This window comes from Pristis pectinata, chromosome 3 (genome assembly GCF_009764475.1).
Source record: "Pristis pectinata isolate sPriPec2 chromosome 3, sPriPec2.1.pri, whole genome shotgun sequence".
Lineage (NCBI taxonomy): Eukaryota > Metazoa > Chordata > Chondrichthyes > Rhinopristiformes > Pristidae > Pristis > Pristis pectinata.
The window spans coordinates 51,604,745-51,624,474 of record NC_067407.1 but is presented as its reverse complement, the minus strand read 5'-3'; the positions used below and the strand labels follow the sequence as shown (position 1 = coordinate 51,624,474).

At 38.1% G+C, this 19,730-nt stretch overlaps 1 protein-coding gene across 2 annotated transcripts in view; it reads right to left on the bottom strand.

The window, feature by feature from the left end:
• The window catches only part of dennd1b (DENN/MADD domain containing 1B), a 239,983-nt gene that overhangs the window by 54,478 nt on the left and 165,775 nt on the right, over nucleotides 1-19,730 (bottom strand). For both annotated transcript variants that reach the window (XM_052012640.1, XM_052012641.1), the window contains 3 exons: nucleotides 14,221-14,266; nucleotides 9,835-9,936; nucleotides 807-932 (listed from right to left, as the gene is read on the bottom strand). In XM_052012640.1, the coding sequence (XP_051868600.1) occupies nucleotides 807-932; nucleotides 9,835-9,936; nucleotides 14,221-14,266 (274 nt within the window). The remainder of the gene's footprint in view (nucleotides 1-806; nucleotides 933-9,834; nucleotides 9,937-14,220; nucleotides 14,267-19,730) is intronic.

The following is a 19,730-nucleotide window of genomic DNA, read 5'->3' as shown; positions in this document are numbered from 1 at the left end:
TATTACCTTGACTTACCTTCCACTCACGCATCAATTATTACTATAATAATTTGCTATCTTTCCATGGGCAAGGACAAGAAATTAATGAAACAATACATACAGGGGGCAACAGCCACTGGCCCCCGTAGATAATCTACAAAGCGTCTCTCTAATGCACAAGGTTCTCAAACTCCTTAAAGAAAACTCTTCTGCTTCCTTCACCGAAACTCTCTCTACCTAATGAGGCCAATCCCTGACAATTGACAAGTAACCCAATAAGTATTCTTCAAATCTCAAACAATAACTTAGATGAAGATCTCAGATCTATTAAAAATAAAAACAGTCCAAAAGAATTGTGCACACGCACCTCTGAATAGGTATCGGCCCAATGTGGTCACATGGTCTGGCACATTACAGAATTTGAGATCAATCTGACATTTGAACATGTCAAATACAACCGTGATAGCTTTCTTCAGTCATTGGACCGGTCACCATGCCAGGAGTCTTAAGTAAAAAATACTGTTAAAATCGTCGCATTCATCCTAACATAGCAGTGATAAACTTCTTGTCAGCCCCAATGGGCAACCAATGAAACTCCCAGGAAGCCAGGGTGGTAAAATGGTAAAACATACAGCAGGTGGTTGAGGAGAAAGCAAGTGTGGAGAAGAAAAATCAAAACGATACATGAAACCGTGGAGCTGCAAGAGGCAAAAACAATGAAGAACAATATGGCCATGAAATCAAACCTAAAGATTGCTCATTTCTCTAATGCATGTTTAAGCCAAGAGAAAATATAACAATAGAGATCTTTCTTTTTAGATACTTACAGGTTTATATCGTAGTGCATCCCGATAGGAGCCAAATAATGCTGCCTGTGCCTTAAGAAAGGCCCTGGCCACCCCATCACCAGTGGCTGTAGACTGCTTCTTCAGTTTGTATTTCAAGGATGAGACCTGTACAGAGAGAATGAACAGAAATTCTAAAATCTACAATGAGCAACAATTGTGCCAATATGAATGCCTTTCCTGGGTACACTGGTAATCCAAAAGGAACCTCATTTTTTCCCTGAGTACCTGCTACTTTGTTAACAAAATAAAAATGGCACAGGATTGACAAAAGCATGCAAAGCCATGTTTTAGCACCGCATGCAGTGACTGTGAAGTGTGGACTTTGGTAATGGAACTTCAGTGAGCGAAGGATGACAGCGCAGCTTTATGTTTAAAGAATGAACTGAATAAATAGTATTAATTAAATTTAGGCATGTCATGGAAGGTGATGAGGTGCAGCTGCAGTATATTGGAAGCCATTGTGATCCATGGTAACTACATCTACAGTGTCTGCAGCTTGAGGAACTTGGCTCAGAGTTGATGAGCTGAAGTCTGAGATTTGGAACTGCATTGTATCAGAGATGAGAATAGCCACTACAGAGACATAGTTGCAAAGTGACCAAGGTTGGAAATTAAATATTCCTGGATACTTGACTTTTAGGCAATTCCTGGATACTTGATAGGAAAAATGATGTAGCCCAGACAACAAAGAAAGAGGATAGAGTTCAGAAAAGGCAGAAAATATTGGTGGGAATTGTTTATAGGTTCCCAAACAGTAGTGGTAATTAGGGAATTGTATAAATCAAGAAATCAGAGGCATATGTGACAAGGATTATGCAATATTCTTAGGGGAATTTAATGTACATATAGAACAAATTACTAGTGGAAAGTATAAGAAAGGGTTTGCCAGGCAAGTATATTGAGGAAGCGGAACAGATCCGAAGGGCCAAATGGCCTGATTCTGCTCCTATATTTTATGGTCTATGGAATCAACAAAGGAACAGACTATTTTAGATCAAGTATTGTGTAAGGAGAAAGAGGGAATTAATAATCTTGCGGAGCAGAGGCCTTCAAGGAAAAGTGATCGTAATGTGCTGAATTTTACTAAACTGGACTGAAAATGATTTAGTTTGATCTGAAAACAGAGTTGTAAATTTAAACAAAGAAATCTATGACGATATGGCTGTAGCAGACTTCGAAACTACATCAAAAAAAATACAAGAGTAATTGAGGAATGGCTAATACTTAAAGAATTATTACATGGCTTACTACAAATGCATATTACCCCAAGACACAAAAATATACAGGAAAAGTTGTCCAGCTGTTGCGAACATTATGAATTAAAGACAGTATTAGATCAAAGGAAAAGGCTTATAATGTTGCCAATAAGAGCAGTAAGCTTGAGGATTGGAAAAGAAAACAGAACTTGAGAATAATTTGGTGAGAAATATATAAAAAAGACTGCCAATTCTTTGATGGAAAGGTTAGCAAAGTTATAGTTGGTCCCTTACATACTGAGACTGCAGAAATTATATTGTTGAATAAGGAAATGGCAGAGAAATTAAACTTTTTTTTTGTCTGTCTTCATGGAAAACCAGAACACAACCCAGGAATGGTGGAACAAAACAGATGTACAGTGAATGAAGATCTGAAAAAAGTAGCATCAGTAAAAAAAAATGTGCCTGAGAAATGAATGAGACCGAAAATCAATAAATCCCCAAGACCCAATTATCTGCATACCATACTTTTGAAACAACAAACAATCTGCTGGAGGAACTCAATGAGTTAAGCAGCATCTGTGGAAGAAAAGAATTGCCAATGTTTATGGTTGCAACCTTGCATCAAGTCCTGATGCGGGGTTTTGACCTGAAATTTTGACAATTCCTTCCCCCCCCTCAAATGCTGCTCAACCCGCTGACTTCCTCCAGCAGATTGTTTGTTGCTCCAGATTCCAGCATCTGCAGTCTCTTGTGTCTCCATGCTTTTAAAGACAGTGTCATCTTCCAAAGTTTGAAAGATTCTAGATATTTCCATAGACAAAAAAACATAGCAACTGTAACTCTACTTTTTAAGAAAGAAGAGACAGAACAAACAGAGAACCATAGGCCTGACATCCATTGTAGTGAAAACGTTGCAAGTGGTAAGCAGGACACTAAGAAACCAACAATTGGAATGGACAAATTCAACATGGATTTATGAAAGGAAATCATATTTGACAAACCTGTTGCAATTTTTGAGAGGTTGTAACTAGCAAAATAACGAAGGGGGACAGATCAACTCTAGCCTGCCAGACAATCTGGACCCATTGCAATTCGCCTATCGGCGAAACAGGTCTAAAGCGGATGCCATCTCCCTAGCCCTACACTCAGCTCTGGAGCATCTGGACAGTAAAGACACATATGTTAGACTACTGTTTATTGACTATAGCTCTGCCTTCAATACAATAATTCCAAGCAAGCTTGTCACCAAACTCCGAGACCTAGGACTCAACACCTCCCTCTGTAAGTAGATCCTTGACTTTCTAACAAACAGACCGCAATCAGTGAGGATAGGCAGCAATACCTCCAGCATGATTATTTTCAACACTGGTGCCCCGCAAGGCTGCGTCCTCAGCCCTCTACTCTACTCCCTATACACTCATGACTGTGTGGCCAGATTCTGCTCTAACTCCATCTACAAGTTTGCAGATGATACCATCGTTGTAGGCCGTATCTCAAAAAGCGATGAGTCGGAGTACAGGAAGGAGATAGAGAGCTTAGTGGAATGGTGTCATGACAACAACCTTTCTCTCAATGTCAACAAAACTAAAGAGCTGGTCATTGACTTCAGAAAAGGGGATGGTGTACGTGCACTTGTCTACATCAATGGTGCTGAGGTCGAGAGGGTTGACAGCTTCAAGTTCCGGGGAGTGAACATCACCAACAACCTCTCCTGATCAAATCATGTAGATGCCACGGCCAAGAAAGCTCACCAGCACCGCTGCTCCCTCAGGAGGCTAAAGAAATTTGGTTTGTCCCCTTTGACTCTCACCAACTTTTACCGGTGCACCACAGAAAGCATCCTATCTGGATGTATCACGGCTTGGTACGGCAACTACTCTGCCCAAGACCGCAGGAAGCTGCAGAGAGTTGTGGACACAGCCCAGCGCATCACGGACACCAGCCTCCCCTCCTTGGACTCTGTCTTTACCTCTTGTTGTCTTGGTGTAGCAGCCAGCATAATCAAAGACCCCACTCACCCGCGACATTCTCTCTTCTCTCCTCTTCCATCGGGTAGAAGATACAGGAGCTTGAGGGCACGTACCACCAGACTTAAGGACAGCTTCTACCCCATTGTGATAAGACTATTGAACGGTTCCCTTATACAATGAGATGGACTCTGACCTCACGATCTACCTTGCTGTGACCTTGCACCTTATTGCACCTTGGTGATAGATTTTAAGATATTAAGGGAACCAAAGGACTTAGCATTAGTGAAACAAAGTGGTACTGAGGTCAAAGATCAGTTATGATCTCACTAATTATCAGATCAAATGCAAGGGTGAAATGGCAAACTCTTGCTTCTATTTCTCATGTTAAAATGTTTTGAGAGTTTTGACTTTTAATTGTTTTAATGTGCTTCAGTGAATAACACACCTTTTCAGATCTTCACTGGACTTGTGCAACATATGACCTACCACCAAAAAGCAGCACATCTTTGAAATCTCCGAACCAATGAGGGATAAACAAGCCATTCTTCCCATTTTAAACTATTTCATATTGAAAGACACAGCACCCCAAGTGCAAGAATAATTCCAGTGATTTGCAATGATCAACTTTTTCTTCAAAGATTCTTGCAATAATTTAGACAACAGAAAAACAGAAATCAAATTAGAGCACAATTAATTGCATATACCTGCTACATAATGAAATCATACCAAATTTTCATCAACAAAATATAATTAGCAATGAACTGCACACTGAAAAAATCATGAAGACAAGAAAGCAGTCAAGGGATGAGTAAAGAGAAAATACAATCACTGTTACTAAAATACTGAATGCATTTTTTCTGTGCTTCAGATAATGATTTGCTGTTTAATTACTCATTATACTTCTTTTAATAAAGATAACCAGCACAGTACAAGGCATCAGAGAAAACTAAGCACTACAGGTGATAAACCTTTACAGCAGTGACATTTTTCAGTGTAAAGTCACAGTTACTGTGATCAGATCAAAGAAAGGGACCCCCATAGGGTCCAATTACAGCCATATTTTTATGGAAAAATCATTGAGTTATGATGTTCATAATCTATGCAGAAAGGACTTTACAATATAGGTCTTTTCCCAATAGCTGTGATCTTTTCAATTTACATCAAGGCTTGATGGCTACAGATGAAAGTTTTGAAATCCAACTCATTTAGTGCTCTGACTGCATATACCAAGCCTCATTAAGTATTTTCAATTAACTTCAGCACAGGTTGCGAAGTACATAATCTATATCTCTGTGGCGAGAAAGGTTAAAGAACATACAAATCCACTGGACTCTCTATGCCCTTTTAATTAGCATGACATCATGGATTCATTCCATAAACCATCAGATAATGAAATATCAAGATTTATCAGTCTGATACATTTTAACAGGTGCAACAAAACAGTACGTGCCCAGGGCAGATTCCACAAACAGTACCATTGGGGATTAAAAAGAAATAATAGTGCAATGTCAGTTAAAGTATCTCAGAAGAAATTTTCTCAGATGCATTAATGGAAAAAATTAATGATTTAATTGGAAATGAGTAAATTGGATCTCAATGCCACATCGCCAAGGTTTTGAGATTTCAGCGCAGGCTGTTTATTCCCACTTCTGCCCAAGAACTTTCGCGTAACAATGTGCCTTTGGACAGAACAGCTACTGAAGGAAATTATCTTATACTCATTGACAATGTGGTATTGAGAATCATGTTTCAAATTAAATTTCAAAACTCTAGAAATATTAAAACACATTTTCCACATCTTCTTAGTTCAGTAAAAAAAAATCTATCAGCATCTGTCCTACTAAATTAGGCAAGGAACAAAAAACAGGGGCAAAACTGCCTAGACTAGACTTTGCTTAAGCCTTGAATTTTGACATTGTATCATGCTAGTTTGCAACTAAAGTGCCCACTAAGTTTGCTTTTTGTCTTCTTTGACCATTACACAGGAAAGCAGTCAGGACAGCAGACAGCTCTTGGCTCCTGCAGACATCATTAATAAAGCAACCAAAGTCAAGACAACCTTCAATTTCCATCTTTAGAGAAAGCAACCACAAACTCAGAACAACCAAAGCAAAATAAAAACACAAGTTCTTGACATTTTAGCACAGTTTCCCAGTGTAAGGTGCACCTCTTTGGGTTTGCGACTATTTGATTCACTTTGATTTAATAGCTGACTTTCTCGGTGTTTTGAGTAACCTTATTCTTGGAAAGCATTCCGGACAAAGTTATTATTTGACCACATTTGTCAAAGTTTTAATGCAGGAAAAAATGTATAAAAAGCAAGAACAAAAACCTAAATGGACATGTTTTTCCAAACAGAGCGATTCCTCTAAATATGCAGGAAGATTTTCCTGAAATGACTTGTGCAATCTTATGTCTCAGAGGCAGAATTTTTCTACTTGGCCCCTTGCTGATCCTCATAAGGTGAAGCCTTCACTGACTTCAAAGGAAATCGGGCACCCTAACTGTTGTTATACAACCTGGTCTCCAAGCTTTCAGGCAAAGGTTCTGCAGCCACATGAGAAGAATTTCAGTCTGTGTGGTTTGAAACTTTCCCTACAGACCTGAATTTTATAATGAAAAATTCCTTTCCTCAAGAAAGCAAGCTTAAGGATTTACTTCCTGGAGGTCTAACTGAACAGTGGACGCCATTGGAAAACCTCATTGCTGCTCCCCAAGTGCATCTGTGAATAATGTCAACAGCAAACCATTGTGACAATTTGGGTTTTAAATTATATTTTTCTTTAGCTATGTTCAGGGCCACATCAGAGATGCACTGAAGTGCTACAGTTAGGATCAGCTAATTATGCATGAAGATAGTAGTTAGTTAGAAGTTCACCAACATCTTTAAGAATATTTTCTTAAAACAAGCTTTCCAACTGCTTTCACTTTTGCCCTGATTCAGATTTGTATTTAGTTTATAGATGCAAAAGTCAGTATCGAGTGCACATGCACTGCACGTATTGGTATTCCAAGGTCGACAAGGCAACTTGTTGTTATCCATCTGCCACAGAAAAAATAATTCCAACAATCATTTCATAAGATTTGAGTCAATTGGCAACAGTCAAGTTGAACCTTGGTGAACCCAACTTGCACTAAATTTCTCCAGATTGAAAATGAGGTTGGTGTTAGGTTCTCAGAGATGTAAATTCATATTCAGAAGACTCTGAAGAACTTGCAGCCAGAGGATTTCAGGATGAATGAGCAAAAGCTGAATTCTGTACTAACAGATATCCCTTAAGAACATGTTTTGTGTGGCTGTTCTCCTTTTTGCAGAAAAAACTTTGAAAAATATGTAGACTTAACTAATTTCTGTAAGTTAAATCAGAACACCAAGTAATAGCAGTGCCCACTGTTAATTTTAATGGTTTTAAGGAGGAGGAAAATAACAGAGTTACAACATTATTGGTGAAATTGTTGACAGGTGAATTCTTGCTATATCTCACTGCTGAGCAAACCGCAAAGCTGGAAGGATTTTGTTTAATATAAGTAGTGCACCAGTGCCAAGAATATGCATATTTACATTTTTAAAATCTCAACATCTATTAGCTAATGTGGAGATTCACCAGGATGCTATCTGGATTGGAGAACTTTAGTTGTGGGGAGAGATTGGATAGGCTGAGCTTGTTGTCTCCAGAGCTAAGAAGGCTGAGGTGAGATTTGATAGAAGTTTAGAAGATTGAAAGACATAGATAGGGGTATTAAAAACAATAGGGCATAGGTTTAAGGTGAGAGGACATATTAAAAGGGATCTGTTGGATAAGTGTTTTTATACAGAGAGTGGTTGATATCTGGAACACACTGCTCGAGGAAGTGGTGGAATCAGACACAATCACTACATTAAAGAGGCATTCGGGTAGACACGAATAGGTAAAGCATGGAAGGATACGGTCCTAATGCAGGCAAATGTGATTAATGCAGATTAGCAAAAAGGCAGCATGGACATGGTGGGTCAAAGGGCCTATTTCTGTGTTGTACACTCTAACTATGACTAATAGTCTTGATTTACGCTGGAGGCAAACTACAAGCTGTTTTGATCACAGTTTTTCCCTACAGAAGCCATTGCAGTGGCTATCAAAAGCTGCTAAATAAGGGTAATGGTACAAACAAGGAAGCCAAAAAATCTGCAGTAGGAAATTTCCAATGCATTTTCTCATGGCTTCATCTTATAACGCTGGATTTATAAACAAGACCAGAGTTTTGTTACTCATACTTTATATCCAAGGTAACTTTTGTAAAATAAAATTTGATTGGGGGATTTTAAATCTACATTAATGCAACACCATTAATAATGTCCGCATGGAAGTAAATAAACAGGTTTTCAGAGGCTAGTCACAATAATTATTCTTCATCTGGAAATACACAGTATTTCCTAAAGCAGAATACTATCAAGAAAACTAATATTTCTAATAGTCCATAACTCTTAAATATTATGTGTGAATATCTGACAAGAGACCATTATTAAGATGGCAGCATACAACACAGCAGTGCGTCTACATGAAAACAGTTCAGTAATTCAGGACAACTGTGACCTGGAGACCTTTATGACAACTGAGACCAATACAAAAACTGACCTAATAATAAACTCCAGATGGACTAAAATCCTTGTGACATGAACTCACATGTAACTAAACATATCTTGTAACGGCTTTACTCAAATCAGCACAGGAGACTAAATAATAATTTTTTAAAAATTACTTTATCTGGGAAGGGGGAGGAGAAGAGCACAAAAAATTAAAATACTGTATGCAGACTGTTGTGGTGTTTGATAAATTCAAAAGCAATGTACTGTACTGCTGTTTGTAAATCTGCATGTTAATTTCTAGAAACGCATAATGGATACTCAGAAATGGGTATACTTTGTACAGGTATTGCTATGCACTGTTTATAGTTTGCTTAAATTTAAACATGAAATACTAAGCATCCTGATGCATTATTAGCAAGGAAAAGTAATATAAGCAATACAAGATCAAAGTAGGGATGCAGTTGACATCTCATTTATCAGGCTTCATTGATAAAGAGGCAGCCTTTTTTAACCATGTCTTTTAATTTAGACCAGTATCCTTTTGTGCCAAGTTAAAACTGTCACTTTCTTTCTAACAAGAAATCTAAGCAAAAGAGACAATTGTCGATTTTAAAACAAATAGCGTATTTCCATTAGAAACATCTCAGTGAGTAGGTGGAAATAAATTAAAATGCACGGGAAAACTAGTAATTCAAGGAAACAAATGTTTCAGAATACTTAAGATCAAAGGATCAATTTTGTGACCCCAACTGTAAAAGTATTTCTTATTATATTGACCAGTGCCATCCAAGCATTAATTAAAGGAAAAAGAGCTGGCAGGTGGCAGGGAAACAGGAGCTGATAATTGGCCCCCTTCTTCTACTTGCCTTCACAACTCAAACTCGTTCTTCAGCAAGAAATGCCACTAGGCAGACAGAAATGCATACTTTGTAATTTAATGATTAAGTATAAGATGAAGAGACTTACATTTTAAAAAGCTACAACTAATGAATGCAGATATCTTTCTGATCATAAGCTTCATTTACGATTGGCTGCACAACTCAAAACCTCTGCAGCCATAGTCTAAATCTTGAAAATAATTCTGCTTTTGCACATGTCAATTTGCAGCTCCTGACTTCCACAAGAAAAAGGAACAAATGTGATACCACTAACCGCTTCCTCCCCCTCCCCATCCCCACCCTCCCATCTATCCATTTCTGATAACAGAAGAGATTTTATCACATTCAATGAGCTAATGAAGTTTAAAAAAAAAGCACTGCTCCATTTTTACTCACCACTTCACTCGGTAGATTGTGAAGGTCATCAAATGGTGTTTCCAGTGTATTTGTATCTACATTTAATATAATCACATCTTCTAAAGCTTTACTCTTCACCTTCTGTTAAATAGAAAAGAGAGGAAATGTTCAGCTTTTTTGTAAATAAGATTGCCTCATTTTCTCAAAGTGGCCTGTGGTCTGAAGAGTTGTGAAAGGAAATATCATTTTTGTACAGTTGCCATGTCACCAGCCTGAAGTGTTCTCTCAGGGGACACCATTCCACCAACTGTGAGTGTGAGTGTTACCTGTCTGTATTTGGCAAGTTTATGCCAGTAATACTGCTCTTACAGGTTGCAGTGCAAAGCCAAAGGGGTAAGGTCACTTCCACAAAATGAGTGGCCATAAAATTGGCTTTTTTGTTAAATGCAAGGGTTCTATTACTGAAACCGTAGAACTTTATTTTGCACAGAAATGAAACCTAATGCAGCTTTGCATATATGATTACCAGTTCCACTTTAGAAGGTTTAACGTAATTTGAGTGGCAACTCACTATTTAGTAAATGGAATATTTCAGTAGTACTCATACTAAGTTACCTTCATTTAAAATCAAGATCAAGAAAAAGGTGCAAAAAGACATCAGACTGTTTACCAGAAGAAGCAGGAAGACTGTGTCTGAAAATAATTAAGCAAAGAATTATTAAATCATTATTTAGTGACTGTTTTGGCAATGAAATTGCAGGGGTATGTCAAGAGAAAAAACATGTTTAAGTTAAAAAGGGGGTATACAATGGAGCAGATTGAAAACACTTATCAGAAGGAAACACATAATAAAAGGTTTAGGAAGTCAAAGGTAAAGAAAAAGGCTCCAGGCTCTAACAATTTTCATTTATGGGTCCTGGTGGAGTTGACTGAGATTTTAAATCCACTCACTGAGCAAGTGCTCTGCCCTTATTGGTTGGTGTACAAAACCAAAAGAGGTTACAGTCAAATTTGTTTCCAAACGGAAATTAACAGATTTTTATTAGCTAAGGAGAATAAGTGATTGAATAAGTAACAAATAGATGAGTAAGGTAACAAGCATCATAACAGAGGCTACGTATGAGGAAGAAATAGAGGCCAGGAATCAACATCAGCCATGAGGAAGAGAAGCAGCAATGGATTATGCGTGCTGCTGGCAAGGCCGGTGTTTGTTGTCCATCCACAATATCTGTGGTGAGCCATCTCTTTGTACCTCTGCAGTGCATTGCTATTGGGTGAGATGTTCCAGGATTTTCACACAGTGACATGCAAGGGTCAATGACATATTTGCAAGACAGAATGTTTGTAGCTTGAAAGGGAACTTGCAAATGGTGGTGCTTCCATGTTCCTTCTTCCATCAATAAAGGTTGTGGGCTTGGGAGATGCTGTCATAGAAACCTTTCTAAGTTATTGTGGTGCATCTTCTGCATGAAACATACAGAAGACCTACTTTCACAAAAGGTGCTGGACGAACTCAGCAGGTCAGGCAGCATCTATGGAGGGAAATAAACAGTCGACTTTTCAGGCCATGACCTAATTTGGTAGTTTTTTTCTCATGCAGCAAGTAGTTTTGTCTGTTACATTTGAATGATCTTCATAAAAATTAAAATGCAGAAGGAAAAAAACAAATCAAGGCCAATATGAGATCGAGAAAGGAATTCAGACAAAGCTACTTCCCAAAGCAAATTGTGAGAATCTGGAACTTGGTACGGCAAGCAGCTGTTCAGACAAATACTTTAAGGGAAAACTTTTAATGGGAAACTATGTGGGAAGAGGAAATAGTAGATGATGATAAATTAGATGATGAAGGGTAGAAGGAGGCTCAAGTGAACGTAAAACTAACCTGTATGTGGTTTTGCTGTGTTACCTGCCTCTGTATCTCTGCTATGTATTTGGTAGAATGCCACAGAAAAACTTAAACTACTGCACATCTTAATTATATACAGTTTTGAAAAAAAATGGAGGAATAAAAAAATCTCTTTCAGGAATTACCTGAACAGAAAAAAATCTGAAAGCAACAAAAAGTCCACTTTGGTGTGGACACAAATGCAAACTTTGAGCTGGAAACTGAAATCCATGTCCAGCAGTTTCCCTTGCAGTTGCACTGAGATATTCGTATGATATCGAGGTGACCAAACTACCCAGCTTAAATAATTCTAGTTATAGGCACAACTACAATTTCCATCCCTGTGGCTACCCATATGAATGAATGAAATCGGCAAAGCTCCAATTGTCAAATGTGCCTATCAGTTGCACCGGTTCAGGCGTGTGAGCAGTTGAGGGCAGTGGAATCTCTTGATATTTCCACAGAATTTGCGAGTACAAGAAGATAACGATTCTTATTTTCTTCTCGCAACCACTTGTCCCAGCAGTTGAAAAAAATCCATTCCTACCAAGGTCTGCTCTGTATTATGTGCATTTTAATCCAATTTTAAGACATCACATTAAAAATTGACATTTCCCTGGTTGTAGTCTCTTAAACCTGTTGTGTCAATGTACATGAATGATGGATAAACAAGTTGAAATTTTAAATCATGAGCACTGTAAAGAAGATATAAATGAGTTGGTTTTCCATTTCCTTTGGCTTCAATGGCTTTCATGCCCATTTATGCTCATTTTAAATTTGGGCATATTGCATCAGAAAGGTATAATTTCTGGGTTGTGCCCATGGAAGAAACTGTCAGATCTCAAGTGTCTGCACCAAGCAAATATGACGCAACACAATAGAGAACCAGAGGTGAAAGCGAGCTGATACAGTGTACTGGGAAGAGACTGGTGCAACAGTACAAATGGGTTTAAATTGCCAATGACAGCAAAGCGACTATCCCTGTAAGTAATTTCAGGTACTTTCACCACTGTACTGATTCAGTGTCTTCAACCCAAAACATGAACTCTGTTTCTAGCTGCTGCCTGATCTGCTCAGACTTTTCAATATAGTTTGTTTTTATTTCACCTGTCCACATTTTGACTAGAACAAGTCAAGCTTGCTTTTAACCTTCATGTGAATATGTTAATTGTCAGAATGCATCATGGCCAGAAGCATTCAGGAGGCATTGAGACAGGGACATGAACAGACAGGATATTGAGGGATATGAACCACATGCAGGCAGATGTGCAGTTTAAATTGGCATCATGGTCGGCACAGACATCAGGGGCCAAAAGGGCCTGTTCCTGCACTGTACTATGTTCATATGGTTAAAAGGCATCCCATTATTACAGCACAGGGAACACAAAAGCAGTCATATTTCTGTACTCAGGTGAAAATTGGAAGTGTTTCATAATTTACATTTTCAAGGTACCTGCACCAACCTTTGCCAGCTCAAATCCTGCCAGCAAAAAGAGAAAGTTTTTTCTACTCCTCACATTTCAGGGATCTGATGTCAAAAGCAAATATTCCCAGATCAGGTATGGTGCAGATTAATCTGGAGTACTTCTCCTTTTATTCAGATATAACAGTATGCCTCAGAAAGCTTAATCTGGTACACCAGGGTGACTACTTTCCTCTCTCTCACCTGCCCCATGGTCTCCTACATCATCCATCATGTTTCAAATCTACTGGGCAATGGATTGAACAAAGACAAAGGAGACTGGGCTAGATTTGAACCTATAATAAGTGGAATGGCAAATGCAGAACACATCATCTAATGCACTTGCACATAGCACAATTTTTAGCAACACTTATGTGGAAGATACGGTTTCAGCAGTTTAAAAAAAAAACTACCTCAAGAAAATGTTTTAATTCCCAAACACGGAGTACAAGTGCTTTGTATTCCATTTACTTTTCTACATTCTAAAAACAGTCAAGGTTACTCTGTAATCTAAAGTTTAAACATATCTGGCATTTGTTTTTCTAAGTTTTCTATGAACAATTCAAGACTAATTGTCTTCATATCTAAACTATTAGAGGCAGAGACCATTCCCACTACTTCTACAATCTACTCATAGTGATGTTACAACAGAGCTCAAAGGACGGCAAGAAACTCTGCAGCCCATCTTACCACCAGGGAATGTGTTTGTAAATTCCACAGTGGACCACATTCCTAAAAATCTAAGCAGAGAAACATTCAGCAAAATAATTAAATACAGAGCAGCATACTGATTTAATACAAAATTGTTTTCTAAGATTAAGTATTTTCTGTGTTTCCCAAAATATCTTGAAAGTGTTTCCAGTTGTCATACCCAGGATCTCTCTCATCCATTATGTATACAGTATTATTGCACACTTTCAACATTTGCAACACAAGGTAGTGACAATATTGTTGGCACGGTGTCTCTGACATTTAGTCAACATTTGCTTCTGCCCTTTAAGCCACGTAATAACATTTCTATTCTATGACTTTACACGTGCTCATATTGCTAAATATAGTTTAAAAACATTCAACTTACTTCCATTAAGCTCAAGTGAACGCCAATCAGATAGGGCATTGGGGCACTGGAAAAGAAAACAAATGGAAGTGTTTATGAGTAGCTGACAATGACTGAATATCAAGGCCAGCATTGTTGGTCAACCAATGTGTTGTGACATGGAACTAGTGAAATATATAGCCCACTGAAAACCTTCTGCAATGTGAGCTCCACCCCTCGAATGTAGGTAAACAAGTGGGAGATACTATTGCACTGGAAATGAGAGAGAATTAATAATCAGTTAAGGAGTAGGGGAGTTACACTCGTGCCCAGACCAAATGAAGGGGTTGGTATGATGTACACAGGTATCAGGCTTTTTAAAAAAAAGACACAATGAAATACAGATTTGGAAATTCAAGGACATGACTTTTAATTGGAAAATGTCTGCAGTGCAATAAGAATTCTAGCAATGCATCTCTCACAATTTTCCCATGTACCAATATGTGGTTTTGTATGCACACACAAACAAACAAGCACACATTTGCATTAAATGGAAAAATTTGGTAAATTGTGAAGTACACTTCTTTGGCACGCAAATTATAACTGAGATAGGCAACTGTTAACAAGGCCTGTTTTTAATGAAGGATTTTATTTGTTAAAAATGTAATTTCCTGTGGCAATTACTGTCTTTACATTATGTGGAACAGGCAAGTCAAATGATAAATAATTGCTCTCATTTTATGAAATAAGGCTTGAAGAAGCACTGCTGCTGTACGCGTATTCATGCTGTAAACAGTAACTTCCCTGTTATAAATTGAACTCAAAAATTGGACCACCAAGTGATCAATTTAATGTGGGGTTCTGAGACTCATTTCCCATCACAATATTGCATCCACTGTACTGACTACTCCCTCACTGGTTTTTATCCACAGCATGATGGGTGGCTTCTGAAACAACTGTGTCTAGCATCAGCAATTAACACTGACAACTGCCTGTGTTTGATATTTCACACACAAGCATCAGGGTATTCTTCTTTACGAAAAGAGGGGAAATACTTCTGATTAATTTTGAAGTTCAACATTATTTTGGGAACAAGGGCAAAATCTGTCCTGCATTTCCAGGCAGCATGCTGTTCTTTCCAGTACCAGTTTTTTTGTTAAATGGTGCAAATTTGCAGAAGCTAAGATATTCATGAATGGCTAAAATGCTTTTCTCCATTACTAACAGATCACAGAATGTAGTCTCTAGCTAATAACATTTTAATCTCAATTTTTGAATAGTCATGACTAGCTTAATTTGTGTAAACAGCAACATAAACCCTGCCAGAAATGTAATCCCAGAACACTTCTCCATTCCCCAATGAATCTGCAAGACTGGCATTCTGTGCTATATGTAGTCTAGAGTTTAAACACAATAACTTCATTATGTATTTAAATATGTAATTAATAGTTTTGGGCTCTGATTTTGATGTTTACAACCTTTTCATGAAATATCTACATATTCCACAATCTTACTGTAAATGAATAAATTTACAACACTATTAATATTTACCAGCTTTTAATCAAACTTTGTGAAAATAGTAACACAAGAAATTTAAAAATACAGCTTTTAAATTACCAAAACCCAGCAATTTTGTGGACAGGGTAGATATAAAGTTCATTTTAGGTTAATATTTGTTCAGGGATGTGGATGTCACTGGTAAGGCTAGTGTGCATTGCCCATCCCCAATTGTCCTTGAACTGTGGAGGCAATTAAGAGCCAACCATGCCAGTGGTTCTGGAGTCACATATTGGCCAGATCAGATAAGGATGACAGATTTTCTTCTCTGAAGGGACATCAGTTAACCAGATGAGTTTTACGACAAGTAGTTTCATGGTCACCATTACTGACAGTAGCTTTTCATTCCAGACTTACTTAATCACTTGAATTTAAATTCCCCAGTTGCCATGGTAGGATTCAAGCTCATGTCTCTGGATCAGTGGTCCAGAACTCTGGTAACTAGTTCAGTAACTTAATGACAATGCAGCAACAATCCTCATTAACACCATTAACACAAGGCACAATAAACAAGAGATAAATCTCTCTCTCACCAATTGCACACGACATTGTTTCTCCCTCCTCCTGCCCCCACCAAGCATTTAGGATCATATTAAACAATCTGATGCATGCATGCTTTTATGGAAGCAGAAGCTCTTCCCATTCAAATCACTGTGGTCTATAGCTGATACAACACTGATTAGAAAGTCCATCTGTTAAATTTCACAGTAAAATAAACAATAAATTCACACTATTTACATGAGGCATTTTAATTTTGAACAGCTGGAAATTCAATACAGAATCAACTTAGCAGCTGCAGTGTTTAAAATGAAATATTTTTAAATTGGCACCAAGCACAAATCTTGCCCACAAAACAGCAGATTTCTCAACAGAGTATTTATTAGATATTTGATGATTCTTAACTACAGTTTCAAAATTGGTTTTATTTTCTTCAAAGAAAGAACTCATCATGTACTCCATAATAGCTTTCGTGCTCAACAACTGCAACACAAACCTGATGTGAACATGGATGATTGGAAATTGCAAACATGTGAAACATGGATCTCAAAATTAATTTGTTGAATATAAATAAACAAATAACAATGTACCATTTTGTTAGAATTTGCTTTAACAATGCAGACTTTTGATGGGAAGAGAAAGGGTAGGGGAGGGGGACAGGGAGACCTGTGGGCGAACACTAACATGCATAGTTACGAAGAGTTTTGGCTTCTGAATTAATTGATGATCAAGGGCAATGGACTAAAGGCAGCCAATTCTGAAAATTGTAAGCAATAGATTTCTCTGCTATAGATTGTGAGGTCAAGAGTCCATCTTATCGATCCCCTTCAATAACCTTTGAATACAGAGGAGTGGAGTTGACAACATAATAATGTTTTTTTCTTTTTAATTGAAGAAATATCAGTCCAGTTTTTTTTTGAAGTTTTTGGTTTTATTTTTGGATTATTATCAATATTTTTTTTTGATTTGGGGGTTCTTCTTTTATATAATTAAATTTCATTTCTTTTCAATCTTTCCTTTTGTATTTGTTCACTCAATAAGAGAACTGGAGGTCTAGATTACTTTTTTTTTAACTCCTTGTGATTATATAAATTAACTGTTATGATTGTTATCCTGATGTCTTTGCACATATGTATAATTACTAATGTTATATATATTATTTTGTACCAATTTGAAAATTAATAAAAAGACTGAAAAAGAAGAAAAGTCTATCTTATCGTGCTAGGGGACCGTTCAAAGTCTTATAACAGCTGGACAGAAGCTGTCCTTGAGACTGGTGGTACGTGCTTTCAGGCTTTTGTATCTTCTGCTTGATGGGAGAGGGAAGGATAGAGAATATCTGGGATGGGTGGGATCTTTGATTATGCCGGCTGCTTTACAAAGGCAGTGAGGTGTACAGAGAGAGTCTATGGTGGGGAGACGGAGTTCCGTGATGTGCTGAGCTGTGTCCACTACTCCCTGCAGTTTCTTGCGGTCACAGGCAGAGCAGTTGCCATACCAAACCATGATGCGTTCAGATAAGATGCTTTCTATGGTGCATTGATAAAAATTGGTGAGGATCGATGGGGACACGCCAAATTTCTTTAGCCTCCTGAGGAAGTAGAAGCACTGGTGAGCTTTCTTGGCCATGGCGTCTACGTGGTTTGGACCAGGACAGGCAATTGGTGATGTTCACTCCGAGGAACCTGAAGCTCTCAACCTCAGCACCGTTGATGTAGACAGGAGCATGTGCACCACCCCCCTTCCTGAAGGCAATGACCAGCTCTTTTGTCTTGGTGACACTGAGAGGAAGGTTGAAAGATCAGGCAGCAACTCGAACTGCCTGGATTCTATACCTTTACCAATATCCAATGCCACAGCCACTCAATCAAACTGCATTCAAGTCAAGGGGCTAACTTCATTCTTATACTTTTGGTGAGCTGTGAAGATTCAGTGGGATTGCACTGGATAACTTGTCAGCAATGGCAAGTACAACCAGACTTTTCTCAACAGTAGTTAAACTTGACAATAGCAATACCAGAAGGAATATCTTTTCACTTAATTATTGACGTATCCATTACCAGATCTTAAGTTTGGGTATCAAAATCATTGTAATCTTGCCCATTGATTGAGAAACAGCCCTCACAAGCGCGAAGTGGCACTATTAACTGCTGCTTCACACACATAGAAGGGAAAGAGAGGAAACCAGAGGCCAAGAATGGCAGTTCACTGAGTTCGCAGGAATGACCCTGTTGATATCAGGAGACTGCATTAGGTAGCAAAGCATCCCTACCCTTGCTCCTCTTTGCTTCCACATGGCCACCCAATTGTCCCCCAATTATCTTCAGCCCCCTCATCGCCTGTATGTTGTCCTTTGATGGCATCATCAATGCATATGCAGTCAGCTCTGAAACATACACTTTAACATCAACTTCTTTCTCACAATGACCTCTCTTCACCTTTCCCCACAGATTCTAGGGACAAGACCATATCTTTGACATCCAGTCTCTGACTCAATATCTTCAGCCTCAGTTAAAAAAAAAATTTTGTAAGATCGTCACTAGCTCCATCCTCCCTGACCACAGTCTCAAGCTGACCCAGGAGGCATGTCACCTTAACAAGGTTTTCACCATGACACAAAGTAGTAAACACCCCTTTCCGACATCAAGCCATCAACTTTCACCTCAATCACGTTACTCACCTTTGCTCCACCTTCGCTAAGCCTAAAGCTTCATAGATAGTTTTTTCTATATATTTTCAGATCCAAATATTCCAATGCCTTCCATGTTTCATCTTCCAGTTTCAGGTCACTCCAAGCCTTTCATCCTTTCAACACCAGGTCCTCAGTGAATCATCATCAGCATGCTGCCTGACCTCCTATTTAAACCTCTTCAAAGGTTTTCCCATTTTTCACTGTAACCATGTCCAATGCTCTGTATAGTCTCACACACCAAACTTTTCATTCCTCTAAGCCCATCTTCTTATGCATTCCCCTGCACAAATATTGGCATCATGCCTTGGCTACCTCTTTCAGCAGGCTTTCAGACACTTGTGCTGATATCTGCTTCTTTGGCTCAGCTTCCACTTTTACTTTTGTGAAATGTATTGAGATATTTTCCTACATCAGAAGCATATTTACATTGCATCATGAAATAATGAGTTTACAGCCTGCTGTTGATAATCAATTGTGGACTCACTCAGTATATATTGTCATAATAGTGATTACATATTTTGGAACACATGAAGTTGCATATAGATAAGCAGATGGGCCACAATGTGGAAATGATGGGATCAATTTTCTTATACAAATTCTGCCCTTATGCATGAGAGTACACAAGGCAACTGATCAAAGATGTCCAACCCGTTCCTGTGCTGCACTGTTCTATGTAATCAAGTGAAAGATTATTTTTATTTTGCTGAAATAAGAGTAAGTATTTTCAGGTGTTGATAGTACAGTTCCTATTTTTTTAAAGATGAACTCTTTTGACAGTGCTACAACTCATTTTAAAAAAATTAAC